Raw genomic sequence first — 20450 nt, 5'->3', positions numbered from 1 at the left:
TTCAAGAAAGAAATTTGGAAAAAAAAGCGCTGGGAGATTCTGAAGAAATAACAGCAAAAAGGGAACCTCTGCGAGTTGGTAGTAGAAACAACATTTATTGTCATACATATATACACGAATGCCACAATTCTCGTTCAAGATAAATACAGCTGATTCCTAGAGAACGAATCTATCAGTCAGTTTCTAGAGACTAACAAATCCCCAACTTAGTCGGTTTTTGGTATGGACCCCTCTTTATATTTATTTTATCGATGTATATCTACGCTTATCAATTAACCACGCGATAATTACACGAATAAATTAAAGAGGGAATAACTTCTCAAATTTTTCAATAATGCCTATTCTTAAAAAATATACGAAATGGTGTTCTTTCGTTCAAACTAAACCATATGTTCAATATAATGCCTATTATTAAAAAATATATGAATTGGTGTTTTTTCATTCAAACCAAATCGCATGTGTTACGTTAATATCACCTAAAGCGCGCACTCCCAATAAAAATTTAATTTCAGCAAATATTATATTTTTTTATTTTGAATAATAATGGCAGTTATAAGTATGTGTTTTTAACACAATCTATTTTTTGTGTATATATATGTATATACATATATACGTAACTACATTTATTGTCATAAAAATGTTTTATTATTTACAATAAAACCAATGCTCTCTATATGTCGTGTTTCTCTCACATTTTCTCTTGTGATGTGCTGTAAATTTAACAAAAAATGATTCCATTGTCAATTCAATGTAATTTTCCTATATATCCTATATATCCTCCAGCGATCGTAATCACAATGAACAGTCAATTTCATTGTAACTTAATGATTTTGTCGAAATAGATTTATTTTTTTTATTTTAGTCGCAATTTAAAATTATAAGAATTATCACAGCGAAGCCGATATGACATAATCGCAAGTCGCGGGACGATTTAACGCTATTACGAGCGTCCAGTTGCGTCGGTGCCGAATGTGCCGGGGCCAATGCCGGTGCTGGTGCCGGAAATACGGAATTTCTCGACTTGTTCGCGATATTCGGCGAGAAGCTCGACGAGTTTCTCTTAGACATTGGCGTGGTATGGCCCACGTTCTTCGAAGTCAGATCAGATTGGTGCTTCTTCTTCTTCTCCATCTGTTTCCGCCAGACGTGCTTCTCGATGACTTCAATATTGCGCGGGGATGTTATCGTTGGTTTAGGTATCTGCAACTCTACAATGTTGGATTTTGGAGAAACAGGAACAGTTATCACTATAGTTATCTGATAAATGAAAGATTGCACACGCGACGTGAAGGATGACTTTATGAAAAAGATTGAAAATGTGGCGTAAATTTTGGACATAAATCGATTCTTGTTGTGAATTTTTCACATGTATCATATATTCGGTTCTGTAAAAATCAAATGAAAAATTAAATGAAAAAATACGGAAAAATTCAAGAAACAAACTTATATGATATATTTATGAATCTTTGTCTGTAGAAGAAATTACTTACCTTGCAATCTTATAGATGCTTCTGCTTTCCCAAAAGCATTTTCAGCGATGCACGTATAAGTGCCGAAATCATATTGATCTAGTCGTCTGACAGTGAGATTTAGCATATATGAATAATCGTTGATAGTTACTTCTGATATGTCGTGTTTCTCATCCTTCAGTAATTTGACTCCTAAAGTCAAGAGAGATGTCATCAGAAATAATTTTTTTGTAAATACTTTATCTGTACCTATCTTTAAAGAACTTATATAAATTATAAATTACTGTCTTTTTTTATCCTTTGAAAAATTATAAATGACAAGATAATAATATTCAAACTGGCGTGTAGCTATCTTCGCCAAAAAAAAAAAACCTCTTTATCCACACAATTTCTTTTTTAAATCGCATATATAATTCTTCAATCCCGATGTGCAATATATATATATATATATATATATATATATATAAATTGTAACAATTCTCAATTTGAAATCAAATTGAGTGATGCTATATATATATAGATGTATATAATTGAATTTTTCACAATTTGAATGACGGAGCATTTGAAAACTATTTATTCTGGCTGTTTTAGAAACAAATAGGCAAATTGCTCGTGCATCGAAAAAGCCGGTGTGTCCCTCACCATTATTTCTGTACCATGCGTTCAGAGCCTTCGGCGAGGACTCCACGTAACACTGAAGAAGGACATCGCTGTCGACGGGCGCCGCCACTAACTGGTTTGCGACTTTAATCAGCGGTTTGACTTTAACGAGAAAGATGCAATTAGTCGTGCAACTCGGTCAAATGGCAGGAAGTTGCTGCCTCGTAACGCGCGTATGCACTTACAACGGACATTGACGTAATATCTCTTGCTGACCGACGGTGGCACTCCATTTGATGCGATGCAGAGATAAGACCCCATCTCATGCCGTTGAATGTTCCTCAAATGAAGCTGCTCACCCTCGTATGTTAACGCTGTTTTAATGTGATGAAAAAGATAAGGGGGCCAAATACTTAGATATCTTTTTTTAGATGTTGTCAGTTTTTGATTTAACAGTCTTGTTTAAAAAATGTAAACAAATAGTTCTCAGATTTTGCCTCTTTCGTGCAGAGAAATATATTACGTACGCAGCGTCTTATCTGCATAGTTTATTTTTTCTTATTTTTTAATCAAATCAAGAAAATTATTAATTATTTTCTCTCTTGTGATATTTCTCTATAAGAACTTTTATGTCAGATTTAAATAATAAATTCGCTCTTAGAAGATTTTATATAATAGTTCTCTGCAAATCCCCGCGTATGTTGTGGATCGTTGTATTTCTTTACACATGTGTGTAAAAAAAAAAGCTTATACAGTTTCTTTAAATATTCATGAAAAAAATGTATAGTTTTAAAGTCGCCTTGTTTTCGTGTAAAGACATTAAGAAATTTTGAAACAATGTTAAATCGAGAAATCCACATACATGCATGTGTTTATGTATGTCTGTATGGAAAAGACGGCAAAACCACTGACGGAATGGAGATATCGCGACAGTAACGATCTCGCGACGCAGTGTACACATTGAATATTGCAATCGGGTACATGGAGTCGATACGGGCTTGGGCGGCGAAGAGGAAATATATGTAAAGTCAACATCCATCACTCACAGTCAGGAAGGCTAATCGGATGGCTGCTTTTCCACGGCGAATCCAACAGGGTCGGTCCCGCATCGTACACGGGAGCTTTTTAAAAGTGATCTGCGCGTTTGAAATATTTCATCCTCAAAATCGAGTACGCGTGCCACATACGCATCAATTAAAGATAGATCATTTCAATGGAGATTCCATTTACGACCGATCGCGTTCCTTTTTACAGTCAGCTTCATAATCAGTTATACCGGCGATAAAAATTTCATTTATTTTTTAGAGAGTGACGCATTTCGTTAAAACGGCGCATCACAGAGTGGAATATATGATGGAATTTTAATTCTCCATTTTAAGACCGCCACCAGGCGGTTATCTCTCTTTTATGCAACAATATAAGCATTATCTGTTAATTAACACCTAATTAAATTGGAACTCTATTAGCATTCGCGAATCCTATCTCTCAGCCTGATAATAATCGCGTTAAAAAAGTGTGTTTCCTTTCAACGTCAATTATTTCACATTTCACACACATATATCGTAAAACACATATCACGATCTTTTTAAATCTTTATGTTAATTGGAATAAACAAATATTTTTATATATTATATTTGATATAATCTCTCCTTTCCTCTCTTACTTAAAATTTTATTGCTCTTTATTTTATGTTTCAATTCTCACACGTGTTCGTCCAAATGTTCAAGAGAGTTATATAATAACGTACTTCGTCTAACTGCTTGATGCTCGTTCCTCAGGGTAATGTTCCGACCGTCCTCTCGCCGCCAAAACACGACAGGTTTTGGATCGCCGGTCGTTCGACATCGCAGTTGCAGATCGCCGTTCTCCTTAGTGGTCAGGGAATCCGCCGAGTCCAGATCCATGATATCGGGCGGTATCACTACGTTCATGTAACCGGTCTGCTCGCAAGATTTGTATTCATTAAACGGAAAAACGATGATTCATTGAACGGAAAAGTATCGATTTTGCAAGACAAATAAAAAAAAATTATTTAAATTAAATAAAAGTATCTTCAATATGCTTCATATTTTAAGCTATTCACACACATAAGACATATCTTGAAAATTTTATAGGCACAATGATAAAAAAAATCCTACCATTCTCTCGATGAAATTATATTACTAGTATAAGAATGTTTTACTCGTGATATATATCTCCAAATATATTTGATCTTGCAAAATTTGATTTCTCGCTTATTTAAATATAAATTACGCCTGTTGTTTTTTCTCGAAGAGAATAATATATGAATCGAATAAATAACGGAAAAAAATGATATATCGACTATTTAATAAAAATAAATATGTTTGGCTGGATTTTTATATTATTTATGTATTATTTCGTATTTTATGTAATTTATTCGATCGAAATTTTTTGCGTAATTCGACAAAGCGACAATATATTTCTGCATGCCATATTCCACGAAACTTTAATTTTGCCTCGTTTATTCATTTTGAAAATATTCATTCAAAATGATAATCATCTTAAAACGAGAGCGTCATTATATTATCTGTTAGTAACAGATGTACTATCGCCGCGGTAAATTTAATCGGTTTTCGGACATTGAGTGAATCCTGAGATTGCGCGATTATAATTTCTCTATTGTTCTCATAATATAATAATATATCGCGTTATGTATAAACGTCAGAAGTGCAGCGAAAGTGTGAACGTGCGAAATGCTACGTGGCCATCATATTCTACTGATTAGTGCGCGTTAATTAATTGTTTTGTAATTATTGTTTTCGCGAGTGAAGCAGCAACGAACGGGCGAAAAAAAAAAAGAAAAAATGCAACGGACGGAAGCGAAAATGAGGTAGACAATTTTAAATCATTTTCAAAAAATAATAAATGAAGAAATGAATTTTGGGCATTGCATTTTGCAATTAGCAATAAATATTAGCGGTTTTGCACACATAGATATATACATGCGTATATATGCACGCGTTGCAATTGTATTATATAGAAAGGGACGAACGCATCGCTCTCATTCGGCGGCGACGTAATAGGAGACGTGATAGAGGACGACTGCCGCTCTAATGTTGAGCGGCTCTACTGACCTGGCTCCTCATAGGATCCGTATTAACTTGACACATGTATGCGCCGGAGTCGTTCGGTTGAACGTTAGTCACGTGCAGCTTCCATGTGTTATGGCCGTTGTGAGTGACGGACAAGCGTGGATTGTGCGCTACCAGATGCGTGTGAATGGCCAAAATCGCACGCGAATCCGACTTTATCCAGGCGACCTGTGTGCGTGACGTAATGAAATTGCTTATTTCGCCCGTAATGCAATGAATCATGTAGTTATAAATTTTGAAGTAATATTTTAAAAATTCCGTGCGCGATTTTAAAAAAATGTGATATAATATCTTTGATATCTAGTTTTTTTTTATATAAATTTAATTTAAATATGAATATTTTATAATTAAATTATTAATAAGTTAATTATAAAATTTATATAAAAAATTTATGGGATAATCTATAAATTCATTTTGATAAAATCTTGATTATTAATTATTCCGAATTTTAATTATTTAATACTTGACATGATAAATATGTATTTACCATGAATTTATTACAGTTGGATAAATATATTATATTTTGCAATATTTTGTAAATATTTTGTAGCAACCATTTTTTATAAATAGTTTTCCGTACGTGCATCCGAATATGAAAATATTCTCATATCGGTAGTAATCGCAATACTTGAAAAATATATATTTAATTTAGCTCTTTGTGTGTATATATGTGTATTAAATAATATTTCCCTTTGATATTTACGCATCGAACGGAGTAAATATATATGCAAACGTAACCGATTAATAAAGAAATCGAGAAAAAAATTTTTCATAAAATTCGAGTTGTGTCGACGATTGATTATACAATGTATAATTCAAGATGAGAATTTTACATATAATTACTATGTAAATATATAACTATTGCAAAGATAAATGATTTGATTACAGAATAAATTTCAAGATGTTTTTTATATATCAAACAGTACGTTATTTTTCTGGCTTTATATAATCCATAACTCTTTTTCCACGCTAGTAATACCTTCTTAAGTGAAAGCAACAAAAGGATGCCATAAAGATAAATAACGCGCGGAAACGTATGTAGGAGAGATTTTTGCTCTTTTTCGCGCAGAGAGTTGCATTTTACGGGAGGGAGCGCGAGCGTGGGGAAAAGATCGGGCCACTTTGCGTACGAGAAGAGCGGGGACCCTTCATTAGTACCGGATGCGGTGCTTAAAAAGCATCGTGATGCTCGCGAAAGGCGCTTATCGGTATTCATACCGGTCGGTGGCGCGACGTTGGGGCTTTGCACTCTCAAATTCCGCTCGAGTTTACATCGTCACCCTTCCTAGGCTCCTCCTCCCCCTCGCGCTCGGTCGACAGCTCGATCTGTCATATTTCAGACGACGATGGTGAAGCCACGGAGCGAATGAAAGGGCCTTTAAACCGCGAACAAAAGGAGCTCTCGCGTTGCCGAGCTCCGATCGGCAATAGAATTTAAGATGCGCATAAATACACATGAAAGGATATCGCGACCTACCTGTTGGAAATATGTACACGCTTTTGTCGCGTCTGGATCTCCTTCCCTCGGAAGGATGATCCTTCGTGCACCAAGAGTAATTGGCAGGTGTCCTTATAGACATTCGATATGGGATTCTGACTCGCGCGACTAGATCTATAATAGTATTACACATCTCGAGATATTGCATTTACGACGGTGTTAGATGGCTATATTAATTTAGTTGTATATTAATTTAGTTGTACATGTATAAATATACATATATGTATGTATGTGTTACGTAGATTTCGTAAGTATTTCTCTCTCAATTAGATTTGCATCTACACGTATCTTTTAAAAGAAATTCTCTCTATTTATCTATTTAATTATGTATTTAAAAAAAAGGAAGATATATTTCTGAATTAATTCAGAATAAATTTTACTGACGTAACTCCATTCGCATCTAATTGCAAGCTTTGAATTTCCGTAGAGAAACACCGGAAGCTTTAGATACAACTGCACTAGTTCACATAGGACTGTAAAGGGTTAAATTTCTGAGATTACATGTTACGGGATATATACAAGACGGTTATGTGTAACGCGACGACAGACGGCTGCCAAATTAAACAGCCCTTGATGTACGGCAAGTATATACGCGCATTTTTGTTTACGCAAATTTTGTTTGATTTATAAGCGATTAAATCGCGCAAACATATCTTCTCGATGCGCAAGATGAAATATCCATGCATAAAAATAAAATCACGCGAAAAGAATGTACATTGATTAAACAAAACGGAGAGTATGCAAAATATAATATTTTGCGTACATGAGGCTTCTCTCTGCGCCAACAATATATCTAAACGAGATGGGAAGTGAAACAAAATAAATGGTAAACGAGTTATCAGAATCATTTATCGGAAATTTGAACGAAATTGATATTAAAGCTTCCGAAATTCTGCGCGGAAATGCATACAAATACAATCGCAGATATCATATAAAAAATATATACGTATAAATGTATAAAAAATAGTTAGATTTTTTTGCATCGCAATTCGAGCTTTATCTTTTCCCGCGATTTTCGTCTCGCGTGTGACAATTGTCATGTCTGGAGCTTTACATATAAACTAAAGTTACAACTTTCGCATACGAATTTTTATATACGAATAATTCACTGTTAATCAATATATTTCAAATGTTTTATAAAATTCACAAACGTGAATTCGACATTGATAATTTATTTTTTTTCGCGATTTTCTCGCATGTGACAAGTCTGATTTTTTACATATAAACTAAATAAGCTACAACTTAAAAAATTTTATACAAGAATAATTTACTATTAATTATAATATTTCAACTGTTATATGTTATCACTTATCAAAGAAGGAGAATCATTTTTCTTTTTTTATGTACGATGTAATGTTTTATAGAGCCACGAATTTGAATTCGACATTGATAATTGTCGATTTGCAAGATTTTCCTAATCGTCATCTTGCTGAAATGCGTAAGGTACATATAAAGTCGCAATGTTGCAAAGTCAGCACGACGGCGCAATTGCGCGGGGAGCATGGGGAGGAGCTCGGTGACAAAAATCAGGGCTATTCATCGACGCTATATTAGCGGATCTGATTTATGTTCTTTCTTCCGTCGCTTTCTTTCTCTTTCTAAAAAGAAAGAGAGAGAGAGATAAACTCTCTTCGAGGTATCGCCTTGAGCGACAAGACGGGCACTTCTCTTCTCCTCCGCCCCTTTCTCTAACTCCCGCCAGCGCAGCGTTAGAAACGCGATAGAAACGATTGTCGCTATCCGAGTGCGCAATCAAACTTAGACTTCTTCTTGAAAGTGAATTACTCGCCGAGTCTGATGCCAGAAGGGATTTTCTGGATCCTGGTATATACAACCGAATACTTCCTTCACACGCGAACGCACACGTGAGTGACTATAGGTACACAGAGACTGAACGTTTTCGAATTAAATGATCAATGTATCGGTAGGATCGAATAAAAAAACATGCGAACTGTTGACTCGCGGCTAAATTAGACATCCGATAAAACGAAGATATACTTAAATGTTGAAAAACACGCAAAATTGTAAGGTTCATTAGTCGTAACGATAAATTCTTCATTTAATTTGAATGTGATTTTTCTTCAATAAAAATTCGAAGGGGTAGTTTCTCGAGTAATCAACGGTTGAAAATAAAAGACTCTCTTGGCAAACTAAGCTTTGCGGAAGAGCAAATAGACAAGAAATCTGGAATCTATAACTAATTTCAAATGAACTTTATTTTAATAGAATATTAATCTGAGAGATTTAATTGCGAAGAGATATTTAAAGTTAAAAATTGAAAGTTAGTGATGAATGATGAAGCTAAGGAAAAAAATAGATTCACCAGAAGATTTATTATTATTTGAATCAATTTCTGTTCTCGTATTTATTTAATTTATTTATATCATATTGCTTAAATTTGTGAAGATCCGCGCGTATACGGCAAAATTTTCATCGAAAATCGAAGTCAACGTTCTACTTTTATGTATTTACAGTCATCGCAGTGTAAGCATATTGCGGATGGAAGAAGCTGTACAGCGAGACCGATCGGAATAGCTGGTTCAGTCGATACGTGAGCGATGTCTCAACGATACGTTTTCTTGTCTTCTTGTCTTTGGAAAATACATCGAATATTCGATGGCTCCGCTTGATTTGCATTGTTTCGCTATTCAGATCCAAGGAAAACATCTTGACGTTTGTAACGTCGCTCGCGGCTTCTCTCTTAGGAGTTGAACTTGTGACATTTTTAAAACTAAGTTATCTCTCTATATGCGAATCGAACTTTCGTATCGTAACATAACATAACAATAACATAATACTAAAAGCAATACAAGAGAGCTAATGTGACAACATTCAATAAAAATGATAGATAAAATAGTCTCCGTGTGAATTGAAGTAAAAACTTTACATTTTTTAAATTGTCAACTATAATATAAATTTTATTTAAGAATCTCAAAAAATGTAATTAATTTATAAAATAACTTAATGATTTTAATAAAATATTAATGTTTTGACCCAGCTATTTTATACTACTCTCTCTCTCTCTCTCTCTTTCTTTCTCTCTTTTTGACCCTCTTGTTTTCTTATCATTCAAAAATATTTCTTATGCTATCACGCGTTGCTCTATTTTCCTGCTGCACAGTTTACTTATTTAAAGTACTTGGAAGCGTATCGCTGCGCAATCAACTTAACAAAGATATTGATTCTCGCGTTTAATAATTAATAATGAAATAATATGATTTCATGTGCTATTAGCTCAAATTTCCCATGATATAATCCATTCGGTATATTTTGCTAAAATACTTAATATTTAGGCCACATTATTAACTATTTCGAGCGATGACCCTAATCGAATAGCCAATTACATGCGCGCGAACTGCACCAGTACATTTACCTTGTAAGACTGAAGATGATTAACGACGCAGGTGAAGAAGACGTCGCGACCTTGAACAACCGTGTAATTTTCCAAGCGTTCCAGAAATTCGGGCAGGACCTCAGATTTGGGCGGCGTTTGACCTGAATTATGCAATTAACGATTATATGTGCCAACGATTATAACTAACGATCCATAAAGTTAATCCTTAATTAGAGCCCTCAGCCACCAACTTGCCGCCGATACGAATATGATGTATGAACGGCGCATTAGAGGAAATTTGGGGAATGGGGTGCCGAATGCCCGTCATCTTTTTGCGCCGCGTGCACGCGCGCAAACTTTAATCTAGATCGCCGCGTTATTTATGCACGTAACGAGCGACTGGCCGACCACATCTCACCGCAATCATGATTCTTTCTGTGCAAGCATATTTGATATATCACCAGTGTCCGCCGTGATACACGAGGTGATTCTAAAAATTTTAATTTGTAATAAATATTAATTTTTAAAAATTTTATCTTCTTTTTATCTTCTCCAAATTTTCGCCTCTAATACAATATATATATAAATTAGTTTATATTGTATATTCCTCTCTTAATTCGTTATTGTATATAAATATATATGTATATAAAACGAGATGTGTAAAACGCGTTTCAATTAAATGTCAATCAATGTGTTAGGTAAAGAATATCATACTTTCAAAACTATTACATATAATACAAAAAAGTTTCAAAATTGAAGCGTTTTGGAAAATTTCTGCATCTTTCGTGTATGTTTATCTTTTTTTATATAAAAATGCCAAGAAATTTTTGAGGTCAACAATTTTTCTTTTGAATAAAATTATATATTTTTTTAATATGCATATAAAATTGCATTTCACATCTAAACAGTCTGCGATCAGAATCATTCAATGTTAATCGAAATTGCGGAAAATAAGAGATTATTGATTTCAAAATCTTCCTTCCTGGCGGTTTCATAAAAAAATAGATATATTCAAAAAATATGGACGTAAAAAATATGTATGCTTTAGAAGAATTTTGCTCAATAAAAATTCTCCATACATCATCAATATTATAGAAAATATTCTCACGCTTTATGCGTCTGAATTATATACATATATCTAAGTGTAATATCAAATTCAATCAATTCTTTATTCAGGCATTCTTTCTTGCGTTTCATCTTCCTCCCATTTTATTGTAATATTCTAAGTTTTTTAAAATGATTATTCGTATATTATATTTTACCCAACACGCAAAAGTCAGTACGCCATAAACTAGGATGTTTATTAATCGAATCTTTATGGATCTTTTAATCACCGGTGTTACATCGAATGATATTCATCTCCGCGTAGTAAGATACGACATTACATTTCACGCAGAAATCGCGAATTGATCATCCTCGCGATAACAAGATAGAATCTAATAAGCAAAAAAGGAAATGTATTCTTCCTATATTCTTCCATTTAACTTCTCGAAGCGAGCACGCGAGTATGAAGGAAAGGGAAGAAAGTTTCGCGAGAACGGGATGTTTATTAATCACGTGGAACACGGCCGAGCGAAAGTTCGCTGACTTGTGGAGTAATCATCATCTATCATGATCTATCGCGTGGAAAGCTACCGAGAAGACCGAATAGCATTTTTGTTAATCCGTACATGCGAGTCGAGTGTTCGACGATCCATGCATCGTGTCTTTTCATAGGCAATGCCAAATCACCGTCATCGTGATCATCAAATAAAAAGAAAACTTCATTAAAAAAATTCAATAATAAAGAGTTCGAGATCCCTAAAATTTATATAAATTGTATTTCTCTCGTGTCCTTTTATAAAAATCTTTTTAAATATTTTTTAAAATAACTTTTATTTTAAAAGAGAACAACAGTTTCTAATATTCTCACATTTACGAATTCAATTGATTAATTAATTTTTAGTACACAATTTTTAGATTAATTTTTAGAATTTTCTTTCAATTGGATTAAATATTACATTAACAAATATCACATTGAATATTATTTTTCCTAAAAAATTTTACTTTACATATCTAGTTACGCGATAAATCAATATCAGTATAATAAATAAATAAATGTAATAGTGAGACGTGGAATATTTCTCTAGAAACTGGAGAAAAGTCGGCAGCTTGTACCACTTTGCAATTCCTGCTTCCTTTTAGGATCCCTTTTAAGCTTTCGCGGAAACGCGAGGCTACCGATAGCGGCGATGTCTCCGGAAAAGATTCCATTTGATTCTTTCCGAAACTGGAGCAAAGAAAGGCGGCGCAAAAGTAACGGGCACGATACTGTCGCGGCGATTGGGGGAGGCGGAGGGGAAGGAGGAATTCTGTGATTCTCCGTGCGGATTAAAAACTCGTAACTTTTGCTTCTCCTCTCCCATAACTTCCGACCAATCCTCTTTTTTCTTTCTATTTTTCAAAGAATCTACATCGCGAAGATACTTACCTCCTTGAAAGCGATATATTCAAGTCTTACCGAGACTGACGTGGAGAAAAGCGGCGATAAAGACGCACAGTGCGACGTTCTGCGATGCCATGCCATAGGGTAAGCCATACGCCATACGTACTGCAATGAGAATCGTGAAATATGTTAAAATAAAAAAAAGCGTCTTTTTTTTAAACAATACATATATTAGAAATTCTAGCTTGTTAGCTAATAAATAAAAAAAAAAATATTAAATATTATTAGACGAGTGTTTATACGATCAAACTGGCAATTTATTGTTTGATTGTTCTATCACGACGTTTCGACCATATGGTTTTGATTCTTATCAAGTGAACTAAAATAACAATATTATAAATAATGATAGTCACGTTACAAATGAAATAAACGGAATTATGTATGCGTTATAGTTAAAAAGTAGAAAGAGAAAGATCGAAATGTCAAACTGACATTGTGTCAACCACTATGTTTGGGATACTGAGAACGACTAAACGACCTTTATTAGTCTATCGTATATGTTGTTTAAATTCTCTGTGTCTTTTTGAAAGTTAATAGTGTTGTCAAATTTTTTAATAAAAAACATTTCAGCTATTTCTCTCTTTCTTATATGTTTTTCAGTATGCAAAATATCAGGCGCTGACTTATCGAAGTCATGATCAAATTCTAATTTGTGTTTGCTGATTACGGAAAGACTACTTGCGTGTATTTTTATATTATTAAAATGTTTCTTGACCCGAGTACTTAAGTGTCTTTTTGTTTGGCCAATATACGAAGCGCTACAGTTCTTGCAATTTATTCTATAAACAACTTCCGTTCTATTACTAATAGGCAATTCATCTTTGCCACGTTTAATCAATGAATTTAATTTTTTAGGTATATTGTAAAACCCATATTTTTAAACAACCGTATTTTTAAACAATATTAATTCTCAAAAAGACACAGAGAATTTAAACAACATATACGATAGACTAATAAAGGTCGTTTAGTCGTTCTCAGTATCCCAAACATAGTGGTTGACACAATGTCAGTTTGACATTTCGATTTTTCTCTTTCTACTTTTTAACTATAACGCAGGTACATAATTCCGTTTATTTCATTTGTAACGTGGCTATCATTATTTATAATATTGTTATTTTAGTTCACTTGATAAGGATCAAAATCATATGGTCGAAACGTCGTGATAGAACAATCAAACAATAAATTGCCAGTTTGTATAAACACTCGTCTATTAATTTATCTACTGGCGACATTTAAAAATTAAACATAAGAATTAAATATTGTATATCTATATTATTCTTTGAGTGATAAAATTATTATCGTTCTAAACTTGTGAATACATGTATTCTTTGCGGCAATTTTTTCATTTTTAAATCATATATATAATAATAATAATATTGCTTATGCTTATGATTTTTCCAGTGTTACTCTTTTGCGACTGGTTGGTTTTTTATATTCTCAGTCCTCAATGAGACTGCACGAAAACGCACGTAGGCTTTTCTGCATTCCATCTCGAAACTCTTGTAAAATTCACATATTGTAAATTTCGATAACAGTCTCCTAATTAAGAAACTCGCGATGGCTCTTATCGTTATTTTGGGAATTATCTCTTTTTTATCTCTTATTTATTATTCTTGTCTTGATTTTTTGATCATTCAGTTTTGTCCCTTTCTGTACTTATAAATTGTCATTCATATAAATATAAAAAAGGGATTGACTATATAAAAAAGTCATAATCATAAAATCTCGAAATCTTTGGAAAATTAATTGTTTTAATAAGAGGAGTGCGCAGCGACATTTCAGTTTATATTGATCTCTCTGATTTACATTGATAATTTATTTATCCTAGTTAGACTTTTCTTATATATAAAGCTTAGCTTGCAAAATTTTAAGACCTTCAAATTTGTATAAAGAATCATATAATTAAAATTTTATCATAATATATAAAATCTCGCAAGCGGAAGATACACCCGATAGACAAAAGATTACCGCGATGAGGTGGCGAGGGTGAGAGAAAAGGGAGATTGGGGTGTCGAAATCGAGAAATTCGCGACGTCGTCGACGCGTGCTCCGGAACACGAGGCTGGAAGAGAGGAAAAGAGGAGGAAGGGGAGATTCAGCTCCGAATCGCGTGAATATTAACTCGACAGTTGGTCGCCACATAAACGCCAACCCCGCTAATATATCCCCCGGTTTGCCTGTCGCCGTCCTCTTCCCGCCGACCGGCCAGCGCCGCAATAATACTCTCGGACGGCAGTAGGTACACCCCCCTCCCCCTCTCCGCCCTTTCCGCACCCTCTCGCGATACGCACACGTCGCGTCTCGGAGGACACACGTGCGGGTACATATATACGTAGATGGATATGTTACGTACGTACCGCAGTCCAATGGTCAAATGGAAATTTCGCTCGCGCCCAAGCTCGCCCTTTATGACCTCCCTCGGCCTTCACCTTCTGGTCCATCAAAAATTCTACCGTCGTATATGCGTGTTCGAGTTAAATGACAAGTTAATAAAAGCAATCCTTCCTTCTTTCTCTCTTTCTTTGTATGGAGATCAGTTTAATATCCGTTGGCATTACCGCACATTGAAACACCGAATTCTAAAAGAATTGGCGAGACGAATGACGTATACGCGTGAGTATGCGGTCATAAATGTGAAGGTAAAATTGCGTTTGACGCCTCTAGGACCGGTAGGCGGTTTCGAACAAGGATATCAAAAATCTCTTTGATTTCGAGTACTTAACATTCTTTGCACAAGCATATTTTCCTTCCGATAAGTAATCAAGCCTACCCATCCGCGGTAGTTTGAAAATTGTAAGGGAGAATTTAAATTAGTGTAATTTATTTGAAAGCACGTGTTCAACAACAAACGGCATATATATGTGTAATATAACATAATTAAAATCTAATCGTTCGCGACATATAATTAATTAAACATTATGAGCACACACATTAATATACTATATTTGTCATATATTGCATCGAAGAAATCTTATCAGAAATCTTTTTGTATGGGTATATTAATGGTGACAATAAAAAATGTGAATTTCGAAAATAGTTTTTCGCAAAATAATTGCAAAAACGATTGTTATGCTATTGATTTATCAATTATCAGATCTAGAGTAGATTGTAGGATTAATAGAATTCTGTATATCCTATGTTTTTGATTCTCAGTTATTTATATGTGAGTATTTTATAGTAACGTAAAACAAGTCAACTAAACATAAATCATCGCTAATATGGAAATAAACGATCTAACTGCACTTCTTTAAACAAGCTTGATATTATTTCGATTTGGTAATAGTATGAAAAAAAGTTGAAAATTGAGAAATGTCGGTATACATCTACTTATATGTTGTGAAAATGTTTAAATATGCATAGAAAAAACTTGTACATGATTGCTTTCTCTTTTTCTTCTTTTATTTAATAAAAAAATATATAAAACTAAAGAATTCTTTTACTATTGATAAGCTTCGATATTTAAGGCTGAGTAAGTAAAATTTTTCTTAGATAAAATAAATGAAAATTTTAACTAATAATAAGATTATATATAAAAAATATAAAAATATTTAAATTATATAATATTATTATTCATTGTGTAATTACAAATATATATAGAAAATTGTAGAATCTATTAAATTCTTGAATCTTATTTCTGTTAAAGTTTTACATTAGTTATATTGACGATAATAAAATTTCATCTGTTGAAGAAAGAATTCGCAGACCCCAACGAAGGGTGTAACTTTCGGCTTCTCGTCTTTCGCTTTCTCGCTTTTAGCTAGTATTTCCCATTTTCACATTTCTTTCTCTCTCTCTCTCTCTCTCTCTCTCTCTCTCTCTTTCATCCATTTTAGCACCCTTGATTCTTAGAAGCACGCGAGAAGAAATAAAAGCCGCCACGACGGCATCACCTACTCGTTCATTTCATCAGATTCGCTCGCCAAAGCTATTACTTACACGTTTCCATAGCGGTACCTTTTATTTCGGCTTCTACTTTTTTTTTTTCTTTTACGCGCGTTTCGCTTTTCTCGATACAATTTTCACATGCACTTATCGAATACAATTCTCTTCTCGTCGGCGCACCTTCGCTCTTTTGCATACGGCTAATCTTCTCACCGGATTTGCCGGCGGTTTGTTTCTTTACGTGCCCCGGCCCGAAAAAAAGTAAATATTTAGAGTTCTTTGTTACAGGGAGATCGGATCTTTTCCACTCGCGAGGATTTATTCCTCTCTTAATATCCGCGCTACTCAATCAAGAACATCGCTTTAGTTTGCGCGTGAGGTTAATATCTTCGCTTCTAAAGGCATCTGTTTTATGAATATTACATTAGACTACAATAAAAAATCTCACATTTCTTGTTCTTTTTTTCAGTAAAATCAGTAATTATATTATCATCATTTCTATGAACTTTGCATTTTTTTAAATGCCCAGTTGTAAAAATAAATAAAAAGTGAAATAAAAAAGTAGTACAGAAAGTAATTTCTTTTAAGAAAATAAAAAAAATATGTCTAATAATGTTCAGACCTTTATATAGATTTTCAGAATTTATTTCTACGATTTCCCATAAGCTTTGATCAAAATAGAGCTGAAAATTGTGAACTAACATTTTTGAGTCATTTCTCCATTATTCTAATATTTAAGGCGCGAAAATTATTTTCTTTTGTGTCTCAAACCTTTTTATATTTATGTGATATCGTGCGCGATAAGAGAATCTAATTAATTTGATAATCCATATATTAATTCGTTTTCACTCTCTTTCGGCAGATAATGCCGCGCTTTTGCATCTGTAAATGTTATGTGTGAATCCATTAGAGTATTTCATACGCCGTGTTTAGCAAAGCTCTGCTTGAAACGTTGTAAAGCGTAATGTACGTAATGTTGAACGTATAAAGCGATCTAGGAAATCGAATATCGATGTGAGAAACAATGCGAATACATTAATCATCGAATAATGCGCCTACTAAGGATTATCGTTCTAAAGTAATCCATACTTAGATCATAGCATGTGAAATGTTGAATTTTGGAAGTAGCAATATCGTATAATATTTCCATAAAGCTTTTAATTAATAGACATCGCATAAATAAAATGTGTACGCTGGATATATAAAGTTCAATACGTATCGGATAACGTTTAAAAAAATGATATAAAATCGTTGCATACGAAAAAAAAAAAAAAAAAAAAAATTGCAGGATTTAATTCTCCAAGTACTCAAATTACAGCGGAATTGGCGAAGCGTACCGATTAATCTATAAATATTCGATTTCAATCGCTAATTATAAAGATACCGGGTTATCTCGAATTGCGAATGAAACAATGATAAATGCATTCCTCAAACATTCTCTCGGAATGGTTTCGCGTTTCGTAACAAAGAAATTTGATCAATCATCCTCTCGACATTCATGAATGGGAGATGTATCGATTCCTTTCTCCATCGAAGGTGATGTATATCACTTAGTTGAAAAAAGGAGCTTCTCTCTTTCCAATAAAATTTCATCTCCGATACAAAGAGATGGACAACGAGACTTCTCCAGCATATTCAACCGACTTGACCTAACAATAAGAAATTGCAGTCATTCTCTTTCTTATTCGTATTCGTAGCTTCGTTTCTCTACTTTTCTTTCTCTCTTCGATCGCGAAACTTTCCTTAACGCGACTCAAGAAGAGCGGGGAAATAACGATTGATTATTGATAAGGTGCTTCACCATGACGTTCTCGAGGTTATTCGAGGGATTTTCGTGTAACCGCGCTGGCTTATCGCTATTTAATACACGCTTATCACGACGATATAAGTTGCGAAAAAGTTTAATGCGGATTTTGTAATTCGCCGTATCTTCCCCTAAGCTTAGATTTAACCTTATAAGAAAACCCATAAATTTTTAAAGATGACAGAAATATCATTACTCGGATACGATAATTATATTATCGTATTGTGTTTTATTCTTTTTGTGACAAACAATTTTTTTAACAAATTAAATTTTATATTAAAAATATAATATTATATTTTGATAAAATATCTTGTTTCATGCACGATCTAATAATTAAGTTAGTTAACAATTCCTTGCGCGTGCGCGACTGATTCTATATACTTATAATATTTTTGGTATCGGAATTCCATGCCTGATAAACTTCTGTACAATAACCACATCATGTACATGTCATACAGTACTACAACAACGGAAACCCTCACTACGGCATATTAAATTTCTTCGTTAACTATGTATTATATTAGCGATATAGAAACAGATTCAAAGTAATTACAAGAGTAATTATAACATCTCATTGTTGATGTTCTTTCCATCTTATAATAGAAGGATGCATAAGAACGTTATGACGTTCTCTCGTTCGATGTGCGTAATAAAATCTTAATCTGCGAGAGCAGAAAAAACAACGATATTATCGTGTTAAATATATCCCGCTGACAAACAACTTCGACTATAAATTCGATAGTATGTAAGTTTTATTTCCGCGCGTTTCTTGTTTCAAAAATACTTATAAAGTTTAAAAAAAAAAAAACGCAATAAAAAATACTTATTCAACGAGAAACGTTTATGTTTAGAAATTCATTATAAAAGTTCAATTCAAAAGTTCATTACAAATATTGATTTAAGAAAATGACACACTTATTTCAATAAATAAAAACTTTTCTACATCTAGCATAAAGATATACTTAATAAAAAAAAAAGTAGGCAAAGGCTTATAATTATAAAAGTTAGGATATTCCTACGATAGTTTTCTATAATATTGTATAAATGTTATTCAATATAAGTTTGTTTTAATTTTACGTTAATACTTCTCACAATTTTATCTTTATCATTGAAATATGTATCATTTTTTTTTTTGTATATTAAATAGGTGAATCGTATTTTATTAAAAAAAAATGTATAATAAAATTCGCTCTTCTCACAATATATCTGAAATGACGTGTATATGCACAGTAAGACTTCAAAAATCACGCTGAAAAGACATACAACTCTCAGATTAAACGGTTGTAAAAATTTTATTTACTTCGCATTATATTACTGTCGACAAATGCTGAAAGGTCAATTATCGCGAAAAATTCAAGAAATTCAAACAAATTTGGATAATGCCACGTCACTGTATGTGTGATGCACAAATATATAATAAAATATGCACGCTACAACATTACGCGGCAAATATTTTATCCGAATGAATTTTGTCCCCGCGCATATATACATATATACCGCCGTCAAACTCACGATCTCTAAATTTCTCTCCACGCTCCGGCAAACTTGTCCGGCCAACTTTTTCCCTCCCTATTACTCCTCCTCCTGAGCTAAAAATAAATATTCCCTCACGATATCGCTGCGCGAGCTACTTTGCTAATTATATTACAAGGATTGCCACTGAAGTTCTGTAAAAGAAGTTATGTATCCGTCTGCGTTCGCCAGGTTTTCCGGAGTCAACGTCACCCTCTTCACTTCCTTCCCCCCCCCTTCCTTCCCCACCACTATCCTGTTAAACTTAATTTACTATCTTTTAGTGTATCTAACTTTTTTCAGCGGATCATCTCTTCGTTTCGGTTTCCGTGTCGTCCGCTAAACAAACCGTGACAAGTCGTGCCGGTGATATATACCTGCGTTCTATATCAGACAGATATTTAAATTGTTTTGTTTTGTTTATATAGTAGTATTTACTACAGACGTGTTTGTGGCAATAAATACAAATATTTAAGTCACCTTTTGATACGTTGCCACTAGCATTATGAGCGTCATTTCTAATGTCGGAAACACATGCCATATGAAAGAATAATGCCGAGCTCGTTAACAGTGAATTATGTCACTCTTGCACATAATGTTTCTAGAGCAGGTGTTTTCCTATATTTTATGCGCGCACAGAGAGTTATATTTGCCCTTACACGATAATATAGAACATCGATTATTTTCTTGAAAATGTCTTCTCTTTTTGTACGAATAAGTAATTTATTTATTTTTATTAACATGCATGCGAAA

At 33.6% G+C, this 20450-nt stretch overlaps 1 protein-coding gene across 4 annotated transcripts in view; it reads right to left on the bottom strand.

Annotated features, from left to right (window-relative positions):
• Positions 1-87: 87 nt before the first annotated feature.
• Positions 88-20450, bottom strand: part of LOC126853962 (lachesin-like) — a 60633-nt gene continuing 40270 nt past the window's right edge. For 2 of the 4 annotated variants that reach the window (XM_050600256.1, XM_050600246.1), the window contains exons 2-9: positions 12515-12604; positions 10054-10175; positions 5165-5350; positions 3817-4009; positions 2315-2443; positions 2112-2231; positions 1491-1661; positions 88-1208 (exon numbers count right to left, since the gene is read on the bottom strand). In XM_050600256.1, coding sequence (XP_050456213.1) covers positions 859-1208; positions 1491-1661; positions 2112-2231; positions 2315-2443; positions 3817-4009; positions 5165-5350; positions 10054-10175; positions 12515-12599 — 1356 coding nt within the window. In that variant the 5' untranslated portion in view covers positions 12600-12604 and the 3' untranslated portion in view covers positions 88-858. Of the gene's footprint in view, positions 1209-1490; positions 1662-2111; positions 2232-2314; positions 2444-3816; positions 4010-5164; positions 5351-10053; positions 10176-12514; positions 12605-12852; positions 12872-12931; positions 12969-20450 lie in introns of those variants that run through there. The other 2 variants (XM_050600236.1, XM_050600267.1) reach the window with 2 other exon arrangements.

This window comes from Cataglyphis hispanica, chromosome 1 (genome assembly GCF_021464435.1).
Source record: "Cataglyphis hispanica isolate Lineage 1 chromosome 1, ULB_Chis1_1.0, whole genome shotgun sequence".
Taxonomy (NCBI): Eukaryota; Metazoa; Arthropoda; class Insecta; order Hymenoptera; family Formicidae; genus Cataglyphis; species Cataglyphis hispanica.
The sequence above is the reverse complement of the archived record's forward strand: the minus strand, read 5'-3'. Positions and strand labels throughout refer to the sequence as shown.